At 41.7% G+C, this 23,119-nt stretch overlaps 2 protein-coding genes across 6 annotated transcripts in view; both read left to right on the top strand.

Moving 5' to 3' along the window:
• Positions 1 to 33: 33 nt before the first annotated feature.
• On the top strand, positions 34 to 13,323 carry zfand4 (zinc finger, AN1-type domain 4). The gene is given in 12 exon segments (XM_051959783.1): positions 34 to 877; positions 2,391 to 2,691; positions 4,310 to 4,385; positions 5,093 to 5,160; positions 5,304 to 5,490; positions 5,874 to 6,018; positions 6,712 to 7,261; positions 7,264 to 7,941; positions 8,697 to 8,750; positions 11,482 to 11,599; positions 12,268 to 12,304; positions 12,306 to 13,323. Coding segments are annotated over 11 exon segments (2,196 nt in total). The 5' UTR covers positions 34 to 877; positions 2,391 to 2,507; the 3' UTR covers positions 12,405 to 13,323.
• A 7,348-nt stretch (positions 13,324 to 20,671) lies between these two features.
• Positions 20,672 to 23,119, top strand: part of marchf8 (membrane-associated ring finger (C3HC4) 8) — a 93,729-nt gene continuing 91,281 nt past the window's right edge. For 2 of the 5 annotated variants that reach the window (XM_022190081.2, XM_051959818.1), the window contains exon 1: positions 20,672 to 20,804. The gene's annotated coding sequence lies outside the window, so the exon portion shown is untranslated. The other 3 variants (XM_051959820.1, XM_051959819.1, XM_051959821.1) reach the window with 3 other exon arrangements.

Below are 23,119 nucleotides of genomic sequence, written 5' to 3'. Positions count from 1 at the left end.
TAGCAGGAAGCCTGTTTCAAACAAAGTATTATATCAGATTTTATTACCACAACTTCAGTTTCATTTCGGGGTGATTAAGGTTCAGTGTTTTTGCTCAGGTCAGGCTTACTGAACTAAAAATGGATTGAAGCTGCTTCTGTTTTAGCTTTTAAATGGAGAACCCACTGGGCTGTTGGACTTTCTCTAACACTTTTTACAGCAAGAAAGGGTAAACCCATAACTTGTTGGGCTTTGAACATTGGCATTACAGCTTTTATGATTCAGATATAGGATTGAGGCCTTTTATATTGGCACGTTAGAACAGAACAGAAATTGGCAGATTTTCAAAGCACTTTCAGAACCAGTGACTTAAGCACTTATGTGTGATGATTGATTTTTAAGCCTCCAATATTACAAATCTAACGACGGTTGTGCAGGTAAGTTGTGTTTTCTGACAGTCAAAGTCAGCATAAAGGAGAATATGAAAGTTTTTTACCACACACTTTGTTGTCCCGCCCACCACACCGCCTGACAATTGGTTCCTTTGTCCTGTCAATCATATGAAGTCATAAAGGTGTTGTTCAGCCGTCTCTGACAGGTATGGTGATGTTGCCAACCGGGGGATCACGGCGACCGACAGCGGTCCACAGTTCGTTCAGTGAATAGTTTTTACGGTTAAGCGTGATGAGATGCTGCTGAGTTTTGAGCGTAACGTTTCCGTCGACAGCTACACAGGACGGACCGCTCTGGAGCCCATGGATGTAGCCTAGCTGCCTGCTAGTCAGCCGCTGAGAAAGGTAGCCATTGTTTGAGTTGTTGGCTAACATGGCAACGAAAGCTAATGCTAGCAGCGTCGGATAGACGGACTTCCCTGCTGAAATATACGCAGAAGATACTGGTAAGCCTGTTTTAACAATAAAATACAGATGTTTACCGGGGTTTTAGGTTATTGTTAAAACTGTGAAATGTAAAAACTGCCCGTGTGACCTTTCTGCTAACGCTAGCCGCTGGAATTGTGTTTAGACGATCCCCAACTCCATTCATCTTCGTTGTCAGGCAGCTAGCTAACCTACTTCATGCCTTTTTACCAGCCAAGCCTGTGGCTTCTACTGTCAATTATAGTTTTTCATACGGTTAAAATATTGCTAAAGCATAGACTGTATCTGCGAATAGCGTTGTATATAACTTTCCTTTCTAACCGTTTTTTAAGAGGATGGCTTGCTCTAGAAACCCCCGGGTCTTTAAATGGGTGCATCTCAGGCCTCATATACCAACGCAACGAGGTCAACAATCACAAGGCGGTTCATCTTCAGTGTTTACACTTATATGTAGGCTCCAGTGGGTTTTTAACCCCCTGCCAGGCCCCTGTAATGTCTCTAGTTAAGTTAAAGATCCAAGTTTAACTGGTAATTCGGGTTATAAGTGGCAGCAGCCTGTGGACAAGTACACTCCAAAACACTTAGGAACAAGATAGTATATTATTGTCATGTGCTGATCTTATCAGTCCCTAACCATATAATGTATAACGGTTCACAAGGGAAAATTTCAATCAGTATTATAGTGGTATTTCTGTTAAGTGATAGAAGGGCATGCATTCAGGAACCAAAGTGGTCAGCGTTATAGGATTATATGGCTTGCCTGTCTTCGTTGTAATAAATAAAAGCCACAATTGGTCTGAACTGCCTCTCGGATTTTTCCTGTCAGATGTTCTCTGGCTCAAGTGACACTAGGGATGATCTGCCAAAGGCTGTGGTCAGCAGCAGGACACCTCATACCACTGATGGGCTTATGTAACGCACCTGATCTTCTTGAATTTTGGCCAGGGCCTGTAGTGCTGCGCTGAATGTTTTATGAGGAGATTGCACGTGTCTGCTGCCACTGAAAACATACCCTTGTTCTAAAACAATTGCTCCACAATTTAAAATTTACTATAAAACAGTTTCAAAGTACAAAAGAGGCTTTAGCACACTGCTCAATTCACTGCCTCTGATGAAGACACAGCAGTGTTAGTCTTTTTGTATAATGAAATGCTCTGAATTAAGCAGTGTGCTTCTTTTATACTCTGGCAATTTGCTATCCGTGAGCCGAGATACTCCTCTTTTTACTGCATTTTGCTAGAAGATGCTTTGAGAACCCTGTTTCTGCAACATAGTTTCAGTTTGCAGTTATTCATTACATGTGCAAACATGTTTTTGTGAATTTGTCTGATCCCGAAGTTCAAACATTAACAGAAGAGTGTGAAAATCAAACTTACTTTGCTGGAAGAGGTTAACTTGTAAAGGCTGAGCCACCTTTTAAGTTCCAGTGCTTCCACAGCTTAACCTGTTGGAATCAAATACTACGTAGCGTTTAAACTGAACAAACCTCTTCGACTGTGATGGTCATGTGTTGTTTCTTGTCTCTGCTCACAGCTGTGGTCATCCTACATGATGTGTGACAGTAGTGCGATCAGTGAGCAGTCCCTCTGTCCCTCAACTTGGGCCAGCACACCCATTTCATCCTCCTAAAGTTTCTCCCAACTTGCCAAGATGACCGACAGGAAGGAGCCACCCTTCTTCAATGATGACAGCATGGGAGCTTTTCAATATAAGCTCCCTTTCTATGACACTATGGAGCTCTTCATAGAGACCCTGACAGGGACCTGTTTTGAGCTGCGGGTGTTGCCGTTTGAGGCTGTCATTTCAGTCAAAGCGAAGATCCAGAGGCTGGAAGGTACAAAGCTCCCCAATATACAGTGTACATGTTTCAATATGCTGTCAGGGAATTATGTCAGTTTTTGTAAGCCAGGTTATTGTACTTATTGAATAGCTAAGCTGTAGCAATTTGTGAACTGACACGACAGTAGGTACAGGATTTCCTATTTTTGAATATTGCCCGCTTACATCTTGTCATACTGTTTGTTTGACAGACTAAATATACTATATAAAGTGTTCTGTTCAGCCTCCTAAAGTTTGCTGTTCTCTAGTTCAAAATTCTTGTTTGTGCTTTTAATTTGAATCGGAGCTACTTTCCATGCTGGCTATAATTTCAAAAATGGATGGAGAAAATAATAGGAAGTAAAGTCAAGGTTCCTCTGAAGTTTAGAGCTTTTACACTTATTAATCTATGACTTAGTCAGGGTTGAGGATGGCATCCAAGTTTCATTTGAAAACTAAGCTATTGCCCATTGGTAAAGAGTAAATCTGGAGTGACCTGTCCTAATATAAAAGTCCATGTAAAAGCTTGCAATGCTTCCTCATCCAGCAGTGGATGTTTATCAAATGTGCTGTCACTCTGACACATTGCATTGCATTTTTATTGTTGCTCTGTTCATTTACACACACATAAAAATGGCAAAATAAATAAACAGAACTGGTGAGCTTGGGCCATCATAACACCAAACCATCTGTATTATAATGTGTAGCTGCTCTTTGGATGTGACACGTAAAGCTATGTAAGAGGGTCAGGCTGTTTGCTGAGTTTGTAAAAATGCAACAGCCATATAACATCATTAGCACAACAAATCTGTGAACTCATCTGTTTGCTTGCCTCCCAAGGGAGGCACCAGAGATAAACACAGAAAAATCCGTTCTACAGTATTGCATCGGACTTGGCTGCATGGGTCAGAATTAATTTTAATTAATTGTGTGTTGGCTTGCATTTAAGACGAGTCTCTCTTATTTTTTTTTTCATAATTTTGACCTTGGCTGTCCTGTAAGGGTGCTTTGTTGTAGATCACAATGACGTTCCATATCTACATTCCTTCCTGGTGTTTTGCGTTTTGGTCAGAAAAGCCTCTCTGTGCTCGGTGTGTGAGATGAGATCTGTCAGCCAAGCCTGTGGGTTTGTGATGAAACATACCACTCTGCAATGAAGGGACCACTGCTCGCTCACTAACACTGGCTCACCTCCAGCACCAGGTCACAGCGTTCACAGGTTGTGGGCATAGAGCTCTCCCTGACTGCACATACACTCCATCTTGTTCCAAGCGGTAGCTCCAGAGTATTCATTAGACTGTCATTCCTCTCGTAGAGTCTTATTTTTGTGCTCCCATTTTAAATGATGTTGGATTCAGATAGACATAGTACATGTGGGGTTGGTTGGACTTCAGATTCAGTGTTATTTATTCTTTGAATTTGGTCGTCAATGCATCTGCTCTGTGATCTGCTTTCTTTCAGCAATTGCATAGTTCTGTCTTTAGGGGGCAGACATTAATCAACTTTAATGTAGAGTGGATGTTTCTGTTTTAAGCATTCCTCCTTGTCAGATTAGTGAATTTATCTTATTAAATATTAACAGGTAATTGTCAACTTAAGTTGTCTTCTCTCCCACTGTCTCTCTGTCTTTAAAGGTATCCCTGTTGCCCAGCAGCACCTTATCTGGAACAATGTGGAGCTGGATGATGAACATTGTCTGCATGACTATGGGTAAATCTATTCCACCCGACCCTTCCTGTCTTTCAGAGCACTGACAGTGAGGCAAAATCACATAGACGACAAGGCTTGTTAGAGGAGTTGCAGGCAATGTTTGAAAGCAAACCATGTACATTTAGAATCATTTGCAAGTGCACTTCAAAAGCATTCCTGCTGTGGTGGTGACTCCCTCTTAATTCAGTTCAACATGTTGTGGATGAGCCAGAGATGTGGTGCAAGGAGAGACGAGTGACTTATTTGGAGAGCTGGCCCTTCCACTCTTTTCAGTTTATGAAATGCAGAACATCACCCTGCAGTGCTCTGCTGGCTGCAGATGGTGGTGTTGTTATAAATGTTTGTCACTTCATTTTCCACATGAACAGCCTCTGGTGAGATCTTGCCAGGCTCGCCGATCACACTGTAGCACGCCTTTTGAAGTTTTGGAAGCCGAGGCAAAGAGTAGGCAATGAAACATCTGTTCATATGCAACAAATGTTCCAGTGGAATTCCCAGTCCTGTTGTTAAGTTCATCTGAAAATCATCCTGTCCCTTGAAGGGCTGTTTACTGTGGATCAGAGCCTCTGCCTGAGAAGGAAAGCCATTTTTACTATAACTGTAAAGATGTTGGTATTGCCTTCTCTCCCACAGAATCTGCACACGCTGAATTACTGTTTGGTTTATGTTTCCTGTGGTACTGAAAATAATTTTGTTTGGTTTGACAGCATTGCGGAGGGCTGCACTTTGAAACTGGTCTTGGCTATGAGGGGAGGTCCAATTAACACCAGGAGAGGTAAGAAATGAGCTAAAGAATTGTACAGTCATGTAATAGCTTGACATTTGTAGTTTTATATTGTATCATAATATCTTGAGGTAAATTCTATGAGTATGTTTTCCATTTTTAACCACAGAGCCTTCTCTTTCTTCTCTTGTCAGTAACCACGGAGGATCCTGTCAAAGAAGTGGCTGACCTGATGGAGAGCACTAAGGATGAGAGCTGGGAGAAAAGCCTGGCTAACAAGCAGGTCACATTTGTGGTCTATCGTGAGGGTGACCAGCTAAATTTCTTCCGAGTGGTTGACAGGGGAGATGGTACCTTGACCCCTCTCTCTGAATCTCTGAGGTTGGGACACTTCTATAATTTTGGCTGTTTTTTTTTTTTGTGCAGTTGTATTTTTAGCTGCCCAACTAATGTAACTATGCATGTGAATTGCATTGGTCCAGGGGTTTTCTTATGGAGGTCACTTTCAAACACTCCAAACAAGTGGCACAAATGAGAAACAAATGGACTAAATTTCATGAAGTGTATAATTATACTTCTAGTGAACAATTGAGGATTTAAATGTTGACTATTCAGTGATAGTTGTGGACTGCGGCTTAGTTCATGTCCTTTTGTGATGATAAATGTTGCAGTGAGTACACGCACCACTCGAGGGACAACACTGCATTTTGTGTGACACTGTTAGATTGCTAATTGAATCCTGTTTGACTCTCTTTGTTTTCCAGTGGTGGCTCGGTGTACAATGTGTTTGCAGAGGATGAGGACGGTGAGATTTCTGCAGCTGCACAGCACAACCTAGAGAACTCCATCACAATGAATAAAATGAAGCTGCTCAAAGCCAAGATGGAGGACATGAACCTCAACAAGAAGGTAGGAAGCGACTGAGACCACAGAAATCCTCGAAATTTTTACTCCCGTTTGAAAACAAACATGGCCTCCACACAACATTCAGCCTCGCACGATTTATTGTTTTAATGAAAATGCCTCTTAAATGAAGACACATTTTTAATAAGAACAGCTATCAGATTAGTTTGTGAAAGTAAATTTATTGCACTGAACAAAGGCCCTGCACAGTCCAATGAAGCCATTTAATTATTTTGTCCAAAAGCCATCATTAAAGTGAATGCCTCTGATCTAGTACCCACATCAGCCCTATGTGTGCAGAGCTTTTCTTTCCCATGATTTGATGTTTTCCGGTGCTGCCTGACTTGGCATTCTAAATTTTCTGATCTTCTCATCAGTAAAGGAAAGAAACAAAACGATATTTCAGATTGTCGTCACATAGACTCCTGCTTATCTTATTCAAAGATCAAAAATGGTCGGCAGCAACCGTTTTGCATAATGTAGGCCTGCTGTACCACTAGTTTACATGTTTCCTATGAGGGTGGAGCTTTTTATTACATTAAACTGCACTGGCTTTGAAATATTTGTTTTAATCTAGTGGTGAGATAGCCACCATGATTGTACAATTTCACCGGATGGGAAAAGTTATGAGAATGTACACTACATTTTATAGGATCCTCTCGTATAATTTGACTCTCTGTCCATTTCTTTCTCCTCCAGAAGTCGGCAAAGGTAAAGCCACGGGCCCCTGTCAGTCCACATCCCTGCGTTGGCTCTCTTGGACCTTCCAGCACTCGACACCATCATCGCCTCCTTCGCTCGCTCCCACTGATTGGCCAGTCTCGGCAGTCAAACGCCCCACTACCTCCGATTGCAGACCATGAATTCGTTGACCCCTCGGCTGCTGCGACTTCCACCCACTTTTCCATCCCTAGACGGCCGCCTCCCTCTTTCTCCTCTCCGTCTTGTTACATGCTTCAGGAGGAAGAGCCATGGGAGACATGCCCACCATTTGCAAAGATTCGCCCCCCTCCCAAAGTGTCCCGGTTGGACATTGGGAGCACCAGGTTGATGAGGGACTGTGTGTACCCACAGCTTCCACCGTTGTGTACCAGGCGGCCACCTGACGCTACCTTTGACCCAGTTGAGCCGTCAGGGGAGACTGTTGGTCTGGGTTTGCTAGAGGAAGCTGTTGGACTGGTGGCGCCAACTCAACCTGGTGCTCCATTTGGGGAACTGTTAGACCCTTTGAGTCTGGATGTGTCCACACAGCCAGAGGAGGCCGTCAGTCCCTCGAGGTTGGGCCTCAGCACCAGCTGCCCCGCTCCCCCACCCCACTTAGTACCTGGACACTCGGGACAAGTGATGCTCTCACCGGCAGAGCTGATGGGACACAGCTTGGCACGTCATTTCATATCAACCCTCCCTCTGCGTTACCTTCCTCCACTTCTGCTTCACCCTCAGCCAGACTGCTGTCTCAGCCTTTTGATTCCACAGTGTCCTGTTTACAGCCTAACCTTCAAGCACAATCCTCAGTGAAGCCGGGCAACACGTCTCCTCACCCCTCGACCACCTTGGCAACTCTTCCACCTCGCCTTCGCGGTGTTAAAGTAGAGTCGCCTGGCAAGAGACCAGAGCTCATCTCCAAAAGAGAAGCAAGAGGCATCACCAAGATGGCAAACCAAGCCTGTAAGGAGCCACTGGGGTCTCTCAACAACTCTGAGCTCTTGGCTTCTCTCTCCACAAGGGCTTCAGACAGCAGAGGCAGCAGCAACAGGGACAACCTTGGAGAGAGTCTGGGACTTTCACTGGCATTGCCTCCTGCCACTGCCTCAGGACAGGGCAGCCTAGGCCCCAGGCTGCCATCCATCCCCGCTAACAGGCTCTTTCAGGATGATCTCATCAGACAAATGTCACCGTTGCACCGAGCGGCAGCCTCTTACATGGTGAGTGCAGATAAGTGTCAGTGTTAGCTGCTAAGACTGTTTTTAATGTTTTGTTGTGGTTTGCTCTTTAAAGGATTTGAAGTGTCTGGAAATCTTTCAGTAATAGTAACTGTTTTCATTTGAGTCTGAATAATAGTGACTGCTATAATCTAGTCTCAACCCATAAAGTAAACAGATGCTTGAATTTAAAATAGAGACGGATGAATTTATTTATTTTTTGCTTGACTTGTCTCACTATTTGTCGTAATCAACTGAATTAAATCATGCAGTTCTAATCAGATTCATCCTTCTGACATAGTTTTTTCTCTCTTTTTTTTTTTAGTTGATCAAAATCAGATTTTCAAGAGCTTTGTAACGTATTTGAAATTTAATGCCATGACAAATTTTCTCAGCATTTCTGTTTAATTATGTAGAGAGATATAGTCAGGCTGTTATGATGTCTCGGGTTTGGTCACAGATGAGGCAGTAATGGTATCTCCAAGCCGTTAAAGCAAAGCACACTATTAATTACCACACATTAAGTCTGAGTTTAAATAATGCACTAATATGCTCCTCCTTGAATGCTACTTGTCCTGCTGCATGAACAGTACCACCTGCATAAAATACTAAACATTGCTGAATGTGTATGTAAGGTTCAGTCCTATTGAAGATACTGTACTTTTTTAAAACATGCATAGTGGCAACTTTAAGAGCTGAGTACTGCAGTTTTATATAGATTTAGTCTTAAAATGTTTTATATTTCCATTTTTTTTTTCTCAGACCACAACACTCTTGCATCAGCTGGAGGAGTTGTGACTTCATTTGGGACATTAGGTAAGAGAGACACACAAACACCTCTGCTGTCATGAAATTGTAGCACATAAATTGTTGCATTGGAGTGGTTGGTTAAAAAGATTTTGCAGTAATGTTCAGTATTATGTTTTCAAAATGCTGTGTGAGGCACACATGATGATCAAAATCTTTAAAGCCTGCAGTGAATGTTGTATGAGTGCACCACAAGGGTGTTCAGTATTTCATTGTCTGCATCTGCAGGAGCAGCAACAAACACTGCAACGCCAGCTCTACACACCAGCGTACGCTCTTATTTATATTGGCCACACACATGCTTAGTCTGTTTATACAGAATATGGATCAATACACCAAGTAGTGAGTCAGGATTCTCAATTTTCCTTTATTACTGGGCATTTGTTTTATCAGGATCTAAGTGTCTGTGTTTTGTGCAGGCTGAGCATTTATTGGCCGTGTTCTAGCTTGATTCAATCTGCATCGAACAACTCAACCAATGATTGACCATGAATGGCTTTTCAGTTAGTCTCTATTTCAAAACTCCATTTTCACTCAGAGAATTGTGGAGGAAAATACACAACATATCCAAAAAAGCTTTTCAGAAACATTAATCCTGTCCTCAAGCCCCATTTGTTCTGTTTGTGATAGAAATAGTGGAGTCTGTTTTTATTTTTTTAAAAAAAACATCAATCTGCGGCTTTTGGCCTTTTTGAGTTTGACTCGTTCTCACTGATTCCTCCAGAGAGATGTCTTTGATCAGCTGTCTAAATACAAGTGGTTCTTAAAAAGTCTGTATATTTTCAGCCTATTCAGGTCTGGTCCCTGAAGGTGCCACTCAACTACAGTCAGGCTTGAATCCACTTTATTATTGTCCTGTCTATGTTGTTATAGATGTTGTGAGACGCTGTGAGGTAGTTTGCGCTTTAAACCATATTTTTCTAAGTACCTAATTCATGGTTTCTCAGCTTCCCGTTCAGTCTAAAAAGAAGCTTCTTCGTAATTTGATGTTCTCCCTCCATTCTTCACTGTGTCTGCAGCACTTGGCACTCAGCTCTAAGGGCTCATTTGTTGTCTCACCAGAGCAAAGAGTCTTTTTCCTCATATTTTGAGCTTTTCAAGGCAAACCCTTCACAAACTGATTAGGTGTTTTTTTTTTTTTTTTCTCAACAAAAGAGATTCTTCAATCTGAATGAAAGGAAACCATCCTTTTTTGATTTTGTTTTTATTGATGTAAAAATGGTTTTCCCATTGTATTCCTGACTTATGGGGTGTCCCAAACTGCTCTGCAAACTGTCATTAGTTACTGATTATTGACGAAACAAAAACAGTGGACTAAGTTTCTAAAGAACTGAACGATTACATGATATTTATTTTCTTTCAAAGGAAAACCAGCTTTCCTTTTTCCGACCACATAATTCTTTCCAAACTTGGAAGAGATCTGGTAGGTATTTTTGATTTGTTGTTCATAGAAACCCATTCAGCTCCAGGAAAACTAACTTTTACAGACATTTTCCGTGCTTTATCAAAACAATGGAACCTTTCTCTTTGTTACTGCAACGCAAACAAAGTGAGCGGTTTCAATGAAGACGTCAACAATGACAAGTGAAACAAGCTGCCATACTCTCTCTCTCGGTGCAACATTAAATGACTCACTTAAAGAAAAGTTGATGGGAACAACTCTTAATTACAAGTGCAGATTATTTCTTCTGTTAAACAGAAACAGGAAAATGTAGTTGCGGCTGAATTGACCTTAGGGCATTGTAAAGTCAAGACCTTAAAGTAAGTTGTACAGTGGGAATTTTTTTGAGGAGAGGTTTCTCTGTAATATCTTTGTCTGTATGGTAACAAAGATACAGACAGCAAAACAGGAAGTGCACATTCAATCCTACAACCAACTACAGTCTGCTCTGCTTCACAGAAAAACATAATTGTTTTGAAACAGTTCACAAAAAAGCTGTCAGAAATTACATCAGTACACCTAATTTACCTGTCATCAATTATTTTACAGTGCACATGTTATTTTTAACCAAGTTTGAAATTGCTGTCAAAACTAACATAGAAATTCTAGATAACGAGATGCGAATATGACAGTTTGAGGAAGTTTATTTTCTTTTCTCTGACTATCAGGTGACAGTATGCGGACATATTTCCTGATATGAAAACACTCTGCGTGTGCTCTGTGGAATGGCAATAACATGGTTGATGCAAAGCAAAGATTTGTGAAGCTTGCAGAGAAATGCAGTGAGACTAAAAAAGCATATTGTATTTCTGGCTACTCTCCACTTTCAGATGTCACGACAAGTGTTCTTCCTGCACCGACCAGAGAGAAAAGCTCTTTTCCTGCTTTTCATGACTCTCGTGTTGATCTAACCTCTCACAGTTTACTGATTTACTGCGATAAATCTACCCTGAGTAAATATACATGTCTGAAGAATGTTATACAGGTACAAGTAAAAGGAAAATTCTTTGTCAGAAAATACAGCAAGCAAATGTTGGGCAGAAATACTTGAAATTGTACCATTTTAAACGAAGAGTGCAGAGAAGAATGTTATACAGGTACAAAGAAAGGCGAAGCGCATTGTCAGAAAATACAAAAAGTAAAATGTCGGACAGAAATATTTGAAATTGTACCATGTTAAACCAAGAGTGCAGAGTGAAATAATGTGGAGTCATCCCTAACCTTTATAGCTCATGATTCGACATTGGTTCCTGTTGAATACAATTTTTAAAAAAAATAAAAAATGTCCTCTTCTTTCAGGCACTCCAACGTACCACCTACCTCCAGTCAAGGCTCCCACAGGCACCAAGAAGAAGAGTTCAAAGCACTGCTTCCTCTGTGGCAAGAAGACTGGTCTGGCCACCAGCTATGAGTGCAGGTACGAGAGCCTCCAGCATTTCCGCCTGCCCTCAATCACTCACACACAGTCGCCACCTGACTCTAAATCAATTCTCTCCCTTTTTGTCAGTCTTATCCTTGAAACAAGCCTTTTAGTACAAAGTGGTCTTTTCCTGGTCCATCCATTTTGTCTGTCTGCCACATCTTCAATGAAGACTCATCTGTGTTCGCTGCTTGTTCTGCCACAAGTTATTAGCTTCATCAAAGTTTCTCCCCACGACATCACTGGATCACTTCCCCCCCTCAAGGGTCTTGTCTGGGGCTTTCGCACTGAATCTGATGCAACAGGATGCAACTCTAATCGCTCACATCGGCCACTTAAGTGGTTGAGCTCCCTACTGAGTTCAAAGCGCTGGTACCAGTTTAGTCAAATTGTAAACCTTTGTGATTAAGTGAGTAATTGAATTTACTCAGAATGATTGCTGATAAATGACATTAGAGAATGATGTTGCTGTTTTACTAATCATCTAGTAAGAACAGAAAATTCAAGCACACTAAAGAGGTATTTAATATGAGGAAAACTTTATTATGAAGGTGAATGATTCCATTTGCTCACTCCAAAGTCTCAAGAGGATTATATAATGTCCTGTAATTTCGATCGCATATTTTTAATACATACTCATACATCTGTCTGTTTCAACGTTTCAGGTGCGGTCACAACTTCTGCGCAACCCACCGCTACGCAAGAGACTCACGACTGCACTTACGATTACAAGAGTGCCGGGCGGCGATTTCTGCAAGAGACCAACCCTCTGATCAGTGCTCCCAAGCTGCCTAAGATCTAAACCCTGCACCTGAAGACCGCCGAGTCAAACTGACCCGACAGGAGGGGGAAGAAGTTCGCAAAGACATTTCTAGTAAGAAGAGGAAACTTATACACCACTGTGTGCTTTTTTTTTTTTTAATCAGCCAAATTTGCTTCAAACAAGCCAAGTGTGAACAAAGACAAGCAGACTGAAATGGCACAGAACTAATTATCACCTTTTGACAATGTGAAAATGTTTATCCTTTTTATCTATTACCTTGTTCTTTTTCCATTGCGTAAAAAAAACAAAAAAAACCTGTGCATGTATGTAGGTAGTTTTTTTGCAATATATCTGCTGCACGTTCAGACGTATCTATTTTAGTTTTGACATCTTTATATCTTTGTTTTTTAATAGGACCGCTAATGACTTCATTTGACAAGTCTTTGACAGATGCACTTTAGAACGATCATATTTCTACATTTGACTTTCCTTGTTGTGGGGGGGAAGGCTGCATACATTTCTGTGTTTGTCCTACAAAGTGTTTATGTTGTTATCCAGATTTTTATATTCCGCACATCTTAATGTCTTTCTTACGTGGGCACATACATACCAACGTCACTAATGAATTTTTTCTTAAAAGAGAACAGTACATCCACTTATGGACGAAATACTTAATATTTATTAATGAATACTACTTATTTAAATTAAAGGTTGGTTTTGAAATAGCAGGTATGCAATGTGTGTAGGTGTGAATGTCAGTAATCCGTATGACTATCGAGTAAACTGTATTAGGACTGTGGGGGGGGTGGTTATAGTATTTATGGTGTGTCTACAGTAAGGTGGTTGCCATAAAAAAAATCTTTTGTAAGTCTTTTTTTATTGCTCAGCTGTTGCAAAAACTTTAAATGCTGTTAAAGTATCTACAGGGGTTTGATCTAATAAAGTTTCTTTCAATACATGTTGTACGCCGCTGATGTATGAAGCAGTTACTGTTTTTGTGTTCCTGCTGTTTCCACCATTCCTTAGTAACTTCTTTTACTCCTGTGTCGTCAAGGCTCGCTGTTCTAGTTCCTCATTTGCGCATTCAAAATGTGACCTTTGCTTCTTCTCACTCCTAATAGTTCTCATCACATTGCTGTGAACTTAAAAGGAAATGGGTTTTCTCTTTGGTGTTGCTCGCTCATTATTGTCACATTAAACGCCCTCTCCTCTTGATTCGGGCCCTCCTCTAGTTCCTTAGCAACAGGCTGAAAATTGTTTTTGAACCTGTTGAACATTAGAACTCCCACTTTTCTAATTCTCGCAAAAATTAGCACAAACGTAGACGAGGGCAGCATCCTGTTAAGTCTTTCTTCTTTAACACCGTGTCACCTTCACAGGAAGGTGTCCAGTCCTCCTACTGTCTGTTAATTTCTGTTTATCAGTAGGGTGTGTGCAAAGTACCACAACAAGTTAACGCTCCCTGATTAAAAAGCAAACATGGGATTGAAACACCAGCAACTGTGTGAATTGCTGTTGTGTAGGTTTATGTTTACTGATGAATGGTAAATGTTAGATTTCACTTCAGACCTGCAGGATCTGCTTCTCGTATCACATGAGAGAATCCCCAAAAGTCCCTCTGCCACTTGTTTAGATTTTTTAAATGTTTAATATTTCAAGAGAGAGCACTTGAAAGCTGTAGTCTGTTTATAAGGACACATCCAAAATACAAATAATCCTGGAGACTGGAGTGCAGATAATGTATCAATCAGTGAAAAATGAGAACACTTTGTAATCAAAACATCATAAATATGATGTTTTTTCTTTGCTTGTGAGTCACTGAGTGGAAATGCTTGAATGAAAGTGGGGCCACAGCATATTATCCATTTCTTTTCGCTTTGGAGGCCGATCTGTGCAACAGACAAACCCTTGACCTGAGTCACGTCTCACTGTTTTTTTTTTTATCCTCACTTTCCTCCTTCATGTTGTCTGGCTTTTGATCCACTGTAATTGGGCTGTGCAGCATATACTGCTGAATCCCTGCCTGTTCTCTCTTGGCAGATAAATGCACTTCAACACGGAGAAGGGCAGCGTTCTTTTTTTTCTTCTTTTTATTATTATTTTTTTGAAACAAAAGGATGGACTTTATAGCATCTCCAGCTGAATTTGAAAATGATACATCACGCTGATTTCATTTCAGACCCACCAGAGCAGGAGCAGCAGGAGCTTACTGACAGTAGTGGATATAACAAATGGAAATCTGATTTTCTAAAATATTAAACGCATACAACTCTGGCCATTCTTCGTCTCTTCATGTAGACAAGTATAAATCCGCTTGCTTGTGTAACTACCTGCAAAACTAATGACATTCCTATCAGCCTTAGCTGTAGTTGGTCCTTAGTGCTGATTAGAAAATATTAACATGCAAATTCAGTGAACCAGACATGCTAAACATATTCAACGTTAACATTTTAAAGCTTCACAGACCTGCTGGCATCACAGTGAATTATTTTCTTTTGATTACAGGAAGGTAATAAACCTAAATCGAGCCATTAATGTCCCCTAACCTTTACGAAATAATGTTTTATCAGTTGAGGGTTACATAAAAATCCCAATTATATATGATAGCCGCTGGTAATCTGGGGGCTCAACATTTGCTCAACTGAGGGAACGACTGATCTGAAATGGTGCCTTTAATGGCCTATTCTCTGATAACCTGCAGGAAAACAGAAGACACACATTTCTGTGCCGCCCCAGAGGGAGCGCTGCGAGTGCTAGTTAAGCTAGGAAGATTACGGGTTCAATCCTAAATGAGAGCATAAAGGAGACTATAAATTTTTAACAAAGCCTGCAATACAACCCCGGGCGTCGAGTCTGAAAGATGTGGATATTTAAAGGTCATCTCGGGTCTCATCTTTTTTTGGAAAAAACCTGTATCTTGTGAGCCCCGCCTAGCAATGCTCAGTCACCGCGGTCAGTTTTCAAAGAGTGGGTTCTACTCCTCCAGTAACATGGTGTACTTTTTTGGGATCTGTATGGGTTTTGTCTGAGTATTTGATTCGTATCCCTTCTGCTGTTTCTGTGCAGCGTGTCACACAAACACACCAACCAAATGCCTATTTTCTGCTTTCAGTTTCAGGATTGCTCAGCCTGCCTTTTTGCAAGTGTGCCAAGTGCTGCGAGTATATATTTTGCACAGACTGAAAAACAATGATTTTTTTCTCTCTTTTTTTTTTTCTAAACATGGCTTTTAGAAGACAAAGAAATCTTGCTCAGTGAGGGTGGAAGTGGTCTTATTCAGTGTTCAAATGGGTACAGATCTGGAAGGGATTGTTTGAATAATCCAAGGTTAATGTTTGCACATTTATTAGTAATCCAATCAGGCAGTCAAAGTGGGCAATTAGTGAGATTTTTGTCTCCCTAAATTCAATAGTCAGCTATGTTTTCTGCTCAAGCACACAAATTGTGGTTTACAGTGTTGGAGAAACAAACTGAACTTTGCTAATGAGGAACAAAAAAAATCACAAGTTAAAACCAACAAGCAGGAATGTGACAAACATAAAATATGCAGAATACAAAGATGATGCAACCTAATATGATCCACATGTCAAGAATTTTCATGTTTATTCCAAATGTGCCCAAACAGCAACAGTCTCTCAACCGGCTGTGTTGTTCTGAAAGTATACCAGTACCTGAATGAGGAAGTGTGTAACTGCTGACTCATTTGCGCATGGCGCTGGAGGAATCAAAACAAAGGACAATCAAGCATGACCTGTCTGACAGGTTCAATGTTGAAAGTAAGGACACAGGAAAGACACGTGCCCAGAATATTTGAACATTTTGAACGTTCTATCATCTCGCCGCCTTCACTTCCAATCCCACCTACTGACAGCCCCACTGACCTCCCAGGATGAGCTCATCTTTGTCCATCTGTTTTGTTTCTCATCTTCTACCACTTTCCTCCATCTCTTTCAGTTTGCTCTCTCTTGAGAAGCCTGTTTTTGACTTCATGGGATTTGGCATGTCCCCTTCCTGGTCTTACACAATCCAATCCTCCCAGTTAAGCACACGCCCTGTTCTAATCTGCTTCAGAAGAAATTATAGCTGTTTGTTGATCGGGTTGAGCTCACCCGTCAAACATATATCTCTCTGTTGCTGGTTTCCTCCTACTGTAAAGAGCAACGTTTGAATTTCTAAAGCCCTGTGAACGTGGCAAAAGGCTGTTTAAGTATCAACACGACAGCTGTTGTTCACTTGCCTGCCTCTGTGCACAAAGCAACACAAAAGCCACGTCCTAATCCTTCCATGCCACGCAACAAGACGCCCTGTATCTCTCTGACGCAGAGACACACGCATGACAATTCGGCAGGCCCACTTCTGAGGTGCCCACTTCGTCCAGACAGAGGACAGAGGCTCCGTTGTCCCACCCCAAGGACGGAGCGGCGGACTGTGCATCAGTAATAAGCCCAAACACAATGACAGGTTTCACAGAGATAGAGCCGAGGCTTTGAGTCAACAGAGGATACATTCCCTTCTTTAACAAGTCAGCCTCTCCTAACATACTGCACTGTGAGCGAGGGCTTCTCTTGGTGTGGAGTTACTGGACATGCTGTGATTCACTGGAGTTTGGGAGAGTGACTCAACAACACTGCAGGCCATTCATAATCAGAAATAGAGACTACTGTACCAGAGAATATTGTAAGATGACTCATAGTGAATCTGAATAAAACTTTATATTAAGAAATGTGCAAAATATGCTTCTATTTTATGCTGGAGGCTCAGATGAGAAGCTGACACCACTCTCATATCTGCCAATATATGAAGTAATGCCAAAGCCAGCAGCTACTTAGCGTAGCTTAGCATAAGGCAGGAAACAGGAGGAATCAACCTAACCCTAACTCTGTGCAAAGCTGGCAAAATCCACATACCGGCACATGTAAAGCTCAGTCGGTAACATGTGACATGATCCTTTTTAATCTGCCCAAAACCCCAAGAATGACAGTCAGGTATGGGCTGAACTCTTTCTCAGTCAGGACGAGCAACTTCACTAAGTCTACGCTGGTTGCCTGGCAACTGCTCAGAGTTAAGAAATTGTCTTAGACATAACTCCACGGAAAACAGGGAGTTGTTGATTTTATCCTTCATTTTTTGCATGAAAAGACAAATGCGATATAACAGGGTTTTAACTGAGCTTTGGGGCACTGGGAGGCCGATTTGTTAACTTTACAGAGTCAGGCTAACAGTTTCCAGGCTCTGAGCTAAGCTGTGCTAAACAGCTGCGGCTTCACGCTTAATCGGCAGGTATGAGAGGGGTATCAGCCTTCTCGGATAATATTCGTACTTGAATCATAACTAAGGCCTCATAATTTGGGTTTGCGGCCACTGAGAAGGACAAGCTGCCTGAGTCATTCTATTCCCACCAGATGAATAAGTCCAGCAGTCTCTTTGTGAATGTATCATCAGGACCAAGCTGATGTGAGACATTAAAGTGCTGAGGCCAACCCCGCACGTTTGATTTACCTGTGAAGATGGTGCGAAAAAGCAGTGGCAAAAATGTTTGATTCATTTATTTTTTCTTTTCAAAGCTCCACTGGGAGAGTGAGAGTGGAGGAGTGTGGGGCTGTACTGCATTTTGGCTATTTTTTAAAATCATTTTTTAGTTTTTGGAATATTTTATTTGAGAGATTTCAAATACACAAGAGCAGTAAGACTTCTTCCAGCTAAACCCTTGCAGGAGCTGTGATTCATTACAAACTGTTTAACAACAATAATATCAATGTCGTTTGCATTAATACTTTTCTCGGCAATTTGTGCAATATCAGTTTTAGTATTATGTGCAATATTTCATTAGCATGCATAATTATTAATATTGCTCTACTGGAACATAATCATTTTGGGTATGATGTCTTCCTTTTCTTTTATAGTCTTATAGTTTACTTACTTTTTTTAAAATTAATGTATCATATTTTTACCTTATTGCTTTTCTGCTAGGCCTTGCATTCATTCATAGGTTATGTAATTTGCTGTTCTGAGCAATATTAGGCACAATAAATTCCCTTGGGATGATTAAAAAATGCTGTCTTGTCTTGTCTTATCTTTCTTTTGTTTTCTCTTCTATTTTTTTTAACACTTAAGAGCTTTCAAAAGAAAAGTAGCCCCACCAAGACCTGCATTAAAAAAAGTATATGAAATTCTGGTCTCTCTTCGCTGAAGCAATATGTTTTATATTTTCGTGTACTTTTAAAAACCCTGTTAGTAGTTGACTAGTTTAAAAGTACAACTGTATTCAAGGGTTTAAGATAAAAGAAAGTAATCCAAGCAGACAGATATGGTTGCCTTTATATACTGAACAAAAATATAAACCCAGCATGTCAAATATGATTAAATTCTATGCATTCTTTTAACATTGTAAAAGCACTATCACTCAAGTCTGTGCTCATAGTGTACACATCATGAAGCAGCCATGTTTGCACTGTGCTGGAAATGATAAGTTGCAGAGCCAGAGCGAAGTCAGACCAGGATGTCACAAGTCAAAAACAAGTCGTGCGTGTACGATGCATTGAGTGATGAAATTGCTGCTTGTGGAATGTCGTCCTGCTCTTCCTGATGGACTAGTAGGTGGACATTTTGGGGAAAGGATCACGTTATTGGACACGTTCATCCATCAGTATGTCATCTGTGGAAACGTGTCATTTTAAAAATGGTATTTTGTAGTCACTGGTCAAAGGAGTGTCTGTGTGCTGGCCAGAATAAATAATCGTTTAAATCCACACTTGATGATGGAATGGATTAACTCAAAGGTTGAGAATTTGTCACCGGATGAATAACTCCAATATCTTGTCTGCATAATTGAATTATGTAATTAATTCAGTTATGTAAATGCAAGCTTTTTTGTAAACAAAATAATAAAAATTAGATTTTTCACTTTCCCTTTAATCTTCCTCCCTCAGTGAAAAAACATGCTCAGGTTAACTGATTATTCTAAACTGTCCGTAGGTGTAAATGCGAGAGTCCTTGTTTGTCTCTCTGTGTAGTACTGTGATAGACCGGTGACCTGTCCAGGATGTCCCCTGCCTTCACCCCAAGTCAGCTGGGGTAGACTCCATCCCCCCATGACCCTAATGAGGATTAAGCGGTGCATAGATAATGGATGGATCAGGTCGTTGGGGACTAAACCGGCACCCCCACCAGTTCTCGCAAGAGAAGTGGTAAGGAGGGTGGCTAGACGACATGGTGGAATTAAAAACAAGAAATGCCAAAGGGCGTCGGCTCAGGAGAGTCAGTGGTGGCCATCTAGCAATACCTGTTGCCTTGCGGTTCCCTTTTCTTGGCGGGAGGGCATCAGGAGTAAACCTTGAGGAAAAATCTGAAGTTGGACTCCCAAAGGCAATTTCATGTTGTACCTGTTGTGCTCCTGCGAAGTCGCTGGTTCCAAACTGTAGTGGCCCTGCTGTTCCTTTGGATCCATCACTGACATGGAGAGGGGGGGCATGCTGCATGGGCAACAGCTTGTCCCCCATTTAACACTTCCCAGGCTTACATCCAACACCACCAGGATGTACACCCATGATCAACTCTGATCAATGGAGGCCTACTACTACTACTAGATAATGGATGAATGGACTCTCCCTGTAAGTCAGAAAAATGGCCATCTGCATACTGTGTTTCTAAGACCATTAAATAAGACAGCTGGGATCCACCATCAACCCATGCAAACTCTCGTAGGCCCCAGATGAGATAAACTAGGGTGAACCATATGGACCCTACACGGATCCAATGAAAGACTCACCACCAACCCATCTGCATTTATCGAAGGGGCTTAATGAAAACTAAGGACCAAATTGGCTGTGGACCAAATAGCCTATCAACCAAGGTGCAACTCTTCTGGGCTCCACATTGGTGTATTCCTTTTAGATCTTTTTGTTCTCTACACTCTCCATAACGGCAGAATGTGGTTCCTTAGCAGCTCAGCCTCATGTCCACCTGTCACAAAACCCAAACAATTACTTTCAAAATGCTTCACGGAACTGAAGAAAACTAAAAAGTTGGCTGACAATTATGTAATAATAATAAATCTTTATGGATTTGTCACTGCAAGCAACACCTTTAAGTTAGTACTCACACAAACCATTGATTAGAGCAGCTTTAATTACATTTCATCCCCCCATCATCGCATTATAGGCTCATCTCCCAGCCTGCTGCCTTCACACTCATCCTCTCATCACCTTCTTCTTCTTCATCATCATTCTTATCTTCACCACCACCATCATCATCATCATCTCCTCAACAGCACAAGCCCGCGTGCGCCGCCTGTCCTTTAAATGCATTATTTTTCTTGCGTGTTTTTTTTTTTTTTCATTCCATCTTAACGCGGAAGTCGGTGACGCACCACTACACACAGCTGCTCCGGTGGGGCAATGAAATAAACAGGAACGTCGTCATTCGGTGCCAAACGCAGCGGTGAGTGTGTGTGTGCTTTTTTTTTATTCTCTCCCTCTTTTGTGCCATTAGGAACATGGAGCAACATTTGGTCCGACGCAGTTTTGTGCGCGTCCACACCGAGGCTCCTCCGTGTCCGCTGCGCCTCTCGCTTTATTAAACCGGAGGAGGGGGTCGGTCCGTCGGTCGGTCGTTCGGACGTGCGTCTGGACTGTGCTGAGATGTGACAGTGTGAGAATTTTATTTTTTCCTCCTTATTTTTATTATTGCCTGCCGTAGAAGCGGACAGTCGGTTCCCAGCGACGGAGCACCGTAGCCTGTTGTCATTAAAGGTATGAAAATTTCAGTTTAATCTGAGCTCTCTGCAGCTGAAAAAAATGTTAAAAAAAACCCCAGCTGCGCGTTTGTGCCATTAATGAATTTATTTGTCCATTTGTGTTTGTGACCCGAGTAGAGACGTAATGGTGAGCGAAGGAGCCTTTGTTAGTTTTTTTCTTTTCTTCTTGACGCTGGAATAAGATGGGACACCAGATCAGGAGGATAGAATTGATTGCATTTCGATTAAACAGAGAAGAATTCAGGATGTCCTACAATGCTGCTCCCGTGCATTTCCACGCAAACACATCCACAGGGTCACGCTGACATGTATGGAGTTTACCCGATCAATATTGATTTGTTCTTTAGACGCTTTGCTTTCCCCTACAGAGCATATTTTACGTCCACTGTATGAGGCGCACTGCTCAGCCGGGTGTTGCCTTTTATTATGAACCATAATAAAGCCAGGAGGAGCGCCCTGCATAGCTGTACAGGGTGCAAACCAACACCAAGTCATTGTGTCTTCAGCTTGATGCCAACAGCAACGCAAGATGCAAACTGTCAAGGAATAGATTTGCGCCCAATAATCACATTTGCACTCCTTGTCCTGCTCCTTGGCTGCAGGATCCCTTAGTTCCATCTCCACGTCACGCTGTGTGGCACATCTGCTGTACAATCCACGCATGTGTGTGTGCAGTTTGTTCAAAAAGATGCACCAAAGCACTCTAGTGTGCTTTAAAGCTCTTCTGTTCGCACTTCCTCACTGTGGATGCCTGCTCTGGTGTTTGCCTTTGTCGCTGGGAGGGCGAATCTTTCACTCATCTTCAAGTCTAAGGTAACGAGACTTGGCTCCGTGTCAAACGGAGCTTCTTGCAGTGCCATCTGTATCATGATGCAGGATTTGCTGTGGTGCTCAGCTATTGTCGAGGGCAAGAGGAGGAACCAGCTGCGCCTGACTGACTGTGTTTGTTACATCACTGAAGCCTTCAGTTATGTTTTCGCCAGTGTTGTGAAATACTGAAGGCTTGTTACGATAAGAAGCCTCATTGTCCCGTTGGTATCTGGAGTGTGCATGCATAAACATGCAGATAGCAAAATGCTTATTTTGCCTGTGATTCTGCCTCCTCACATTGGATTAGTACATATGGACTGGCTTCTTTTCCACGCAAATGCAGCTTAAGTGTCTGACAGCTAAGTGTTTGAACAGCGGTGATGGACGGTGGCCTTTTTTTGTAGGTAGGAGGTCAAACATTGGTTTGGTGATTGATGAAAAATGGAATTTAGAAGGAAAAGAAAGTGAAAACCAGAAAAGGAGAGCTCTGTTTTATTCATGAGCTGCTTTTAGCTTGTCAAAGTTTTCTTAAGTGCACAGATATTTTCTGGTATTAGATGAATCATATCAGTGATATCAGGTTTCATGGCAGACTGATTTTGCTCAGAGTGAAGTCGGTGTTCTGAACAAAAGCTTGACACTAAATGAATGAATATATGAATAACGACAGTTTGCTTCTCTGGTCTTGCACTCCTCTTCTTGCCCTGGTGTTCCTTCATGACCTGCAGACTGCGAACCCTGTGACGATGAGGGATTTTTCTGGTGTCAACAAGCCTTTCACAGTCATGAGAAATCTCATCTATTCCTGCGCCAGAGCTGCCCAAACTGTCAGCAGCCTCTGAAGTCCTCAGTCGTCCTGACAGAAGACGGCTGAAGGCAGAAAAGACAAAGTAAAGCAACAGAGACACGATTCCAAACATGAGGGCGACCGAGAATGTGTCTGTTAAGCTTGCGAGGGAAGGAGCCTGCTGCCTTAATGGACTGGGCCTTTGTGCGCTTGCAAATTAACTCATACTTTCCGTCGTCAGAGATAGGTTCTGAGGAAAGTAATTGGAGGGCGGAAATAATGCAATCAAAAGTATCTGAAGGCTCTGATAGCGGCTTTCTGCCAATTAACTACAGTCATTGTTTGACACAATTGGTTGTAATAGTGCAATGTGCCTCCCACAGTATTTTATAATATGGAACA

The sequence above is a fragment of the Acanthochromis polyacanthus genome, chromosome 15 (assembly GCF_021347895.1).
Source record: "Acanthochromis polyacanthus isolate Apoly-LR-REF ecotype Palm Island chromosome 15, KAUST_Apoly_ChrSc, whole genome shotgun sequence".
Lineage (NCBI taxonomy): Eukaryota > Metazoa > Chordata > Actinopteri > Pomacentridae > Acanthochromis > Acanthochromis polyacanthus.
Note: the sequence above shows the minus strand (reverse complement) of the source record. Positions and strands in the feature narration are given on the sequence as shown.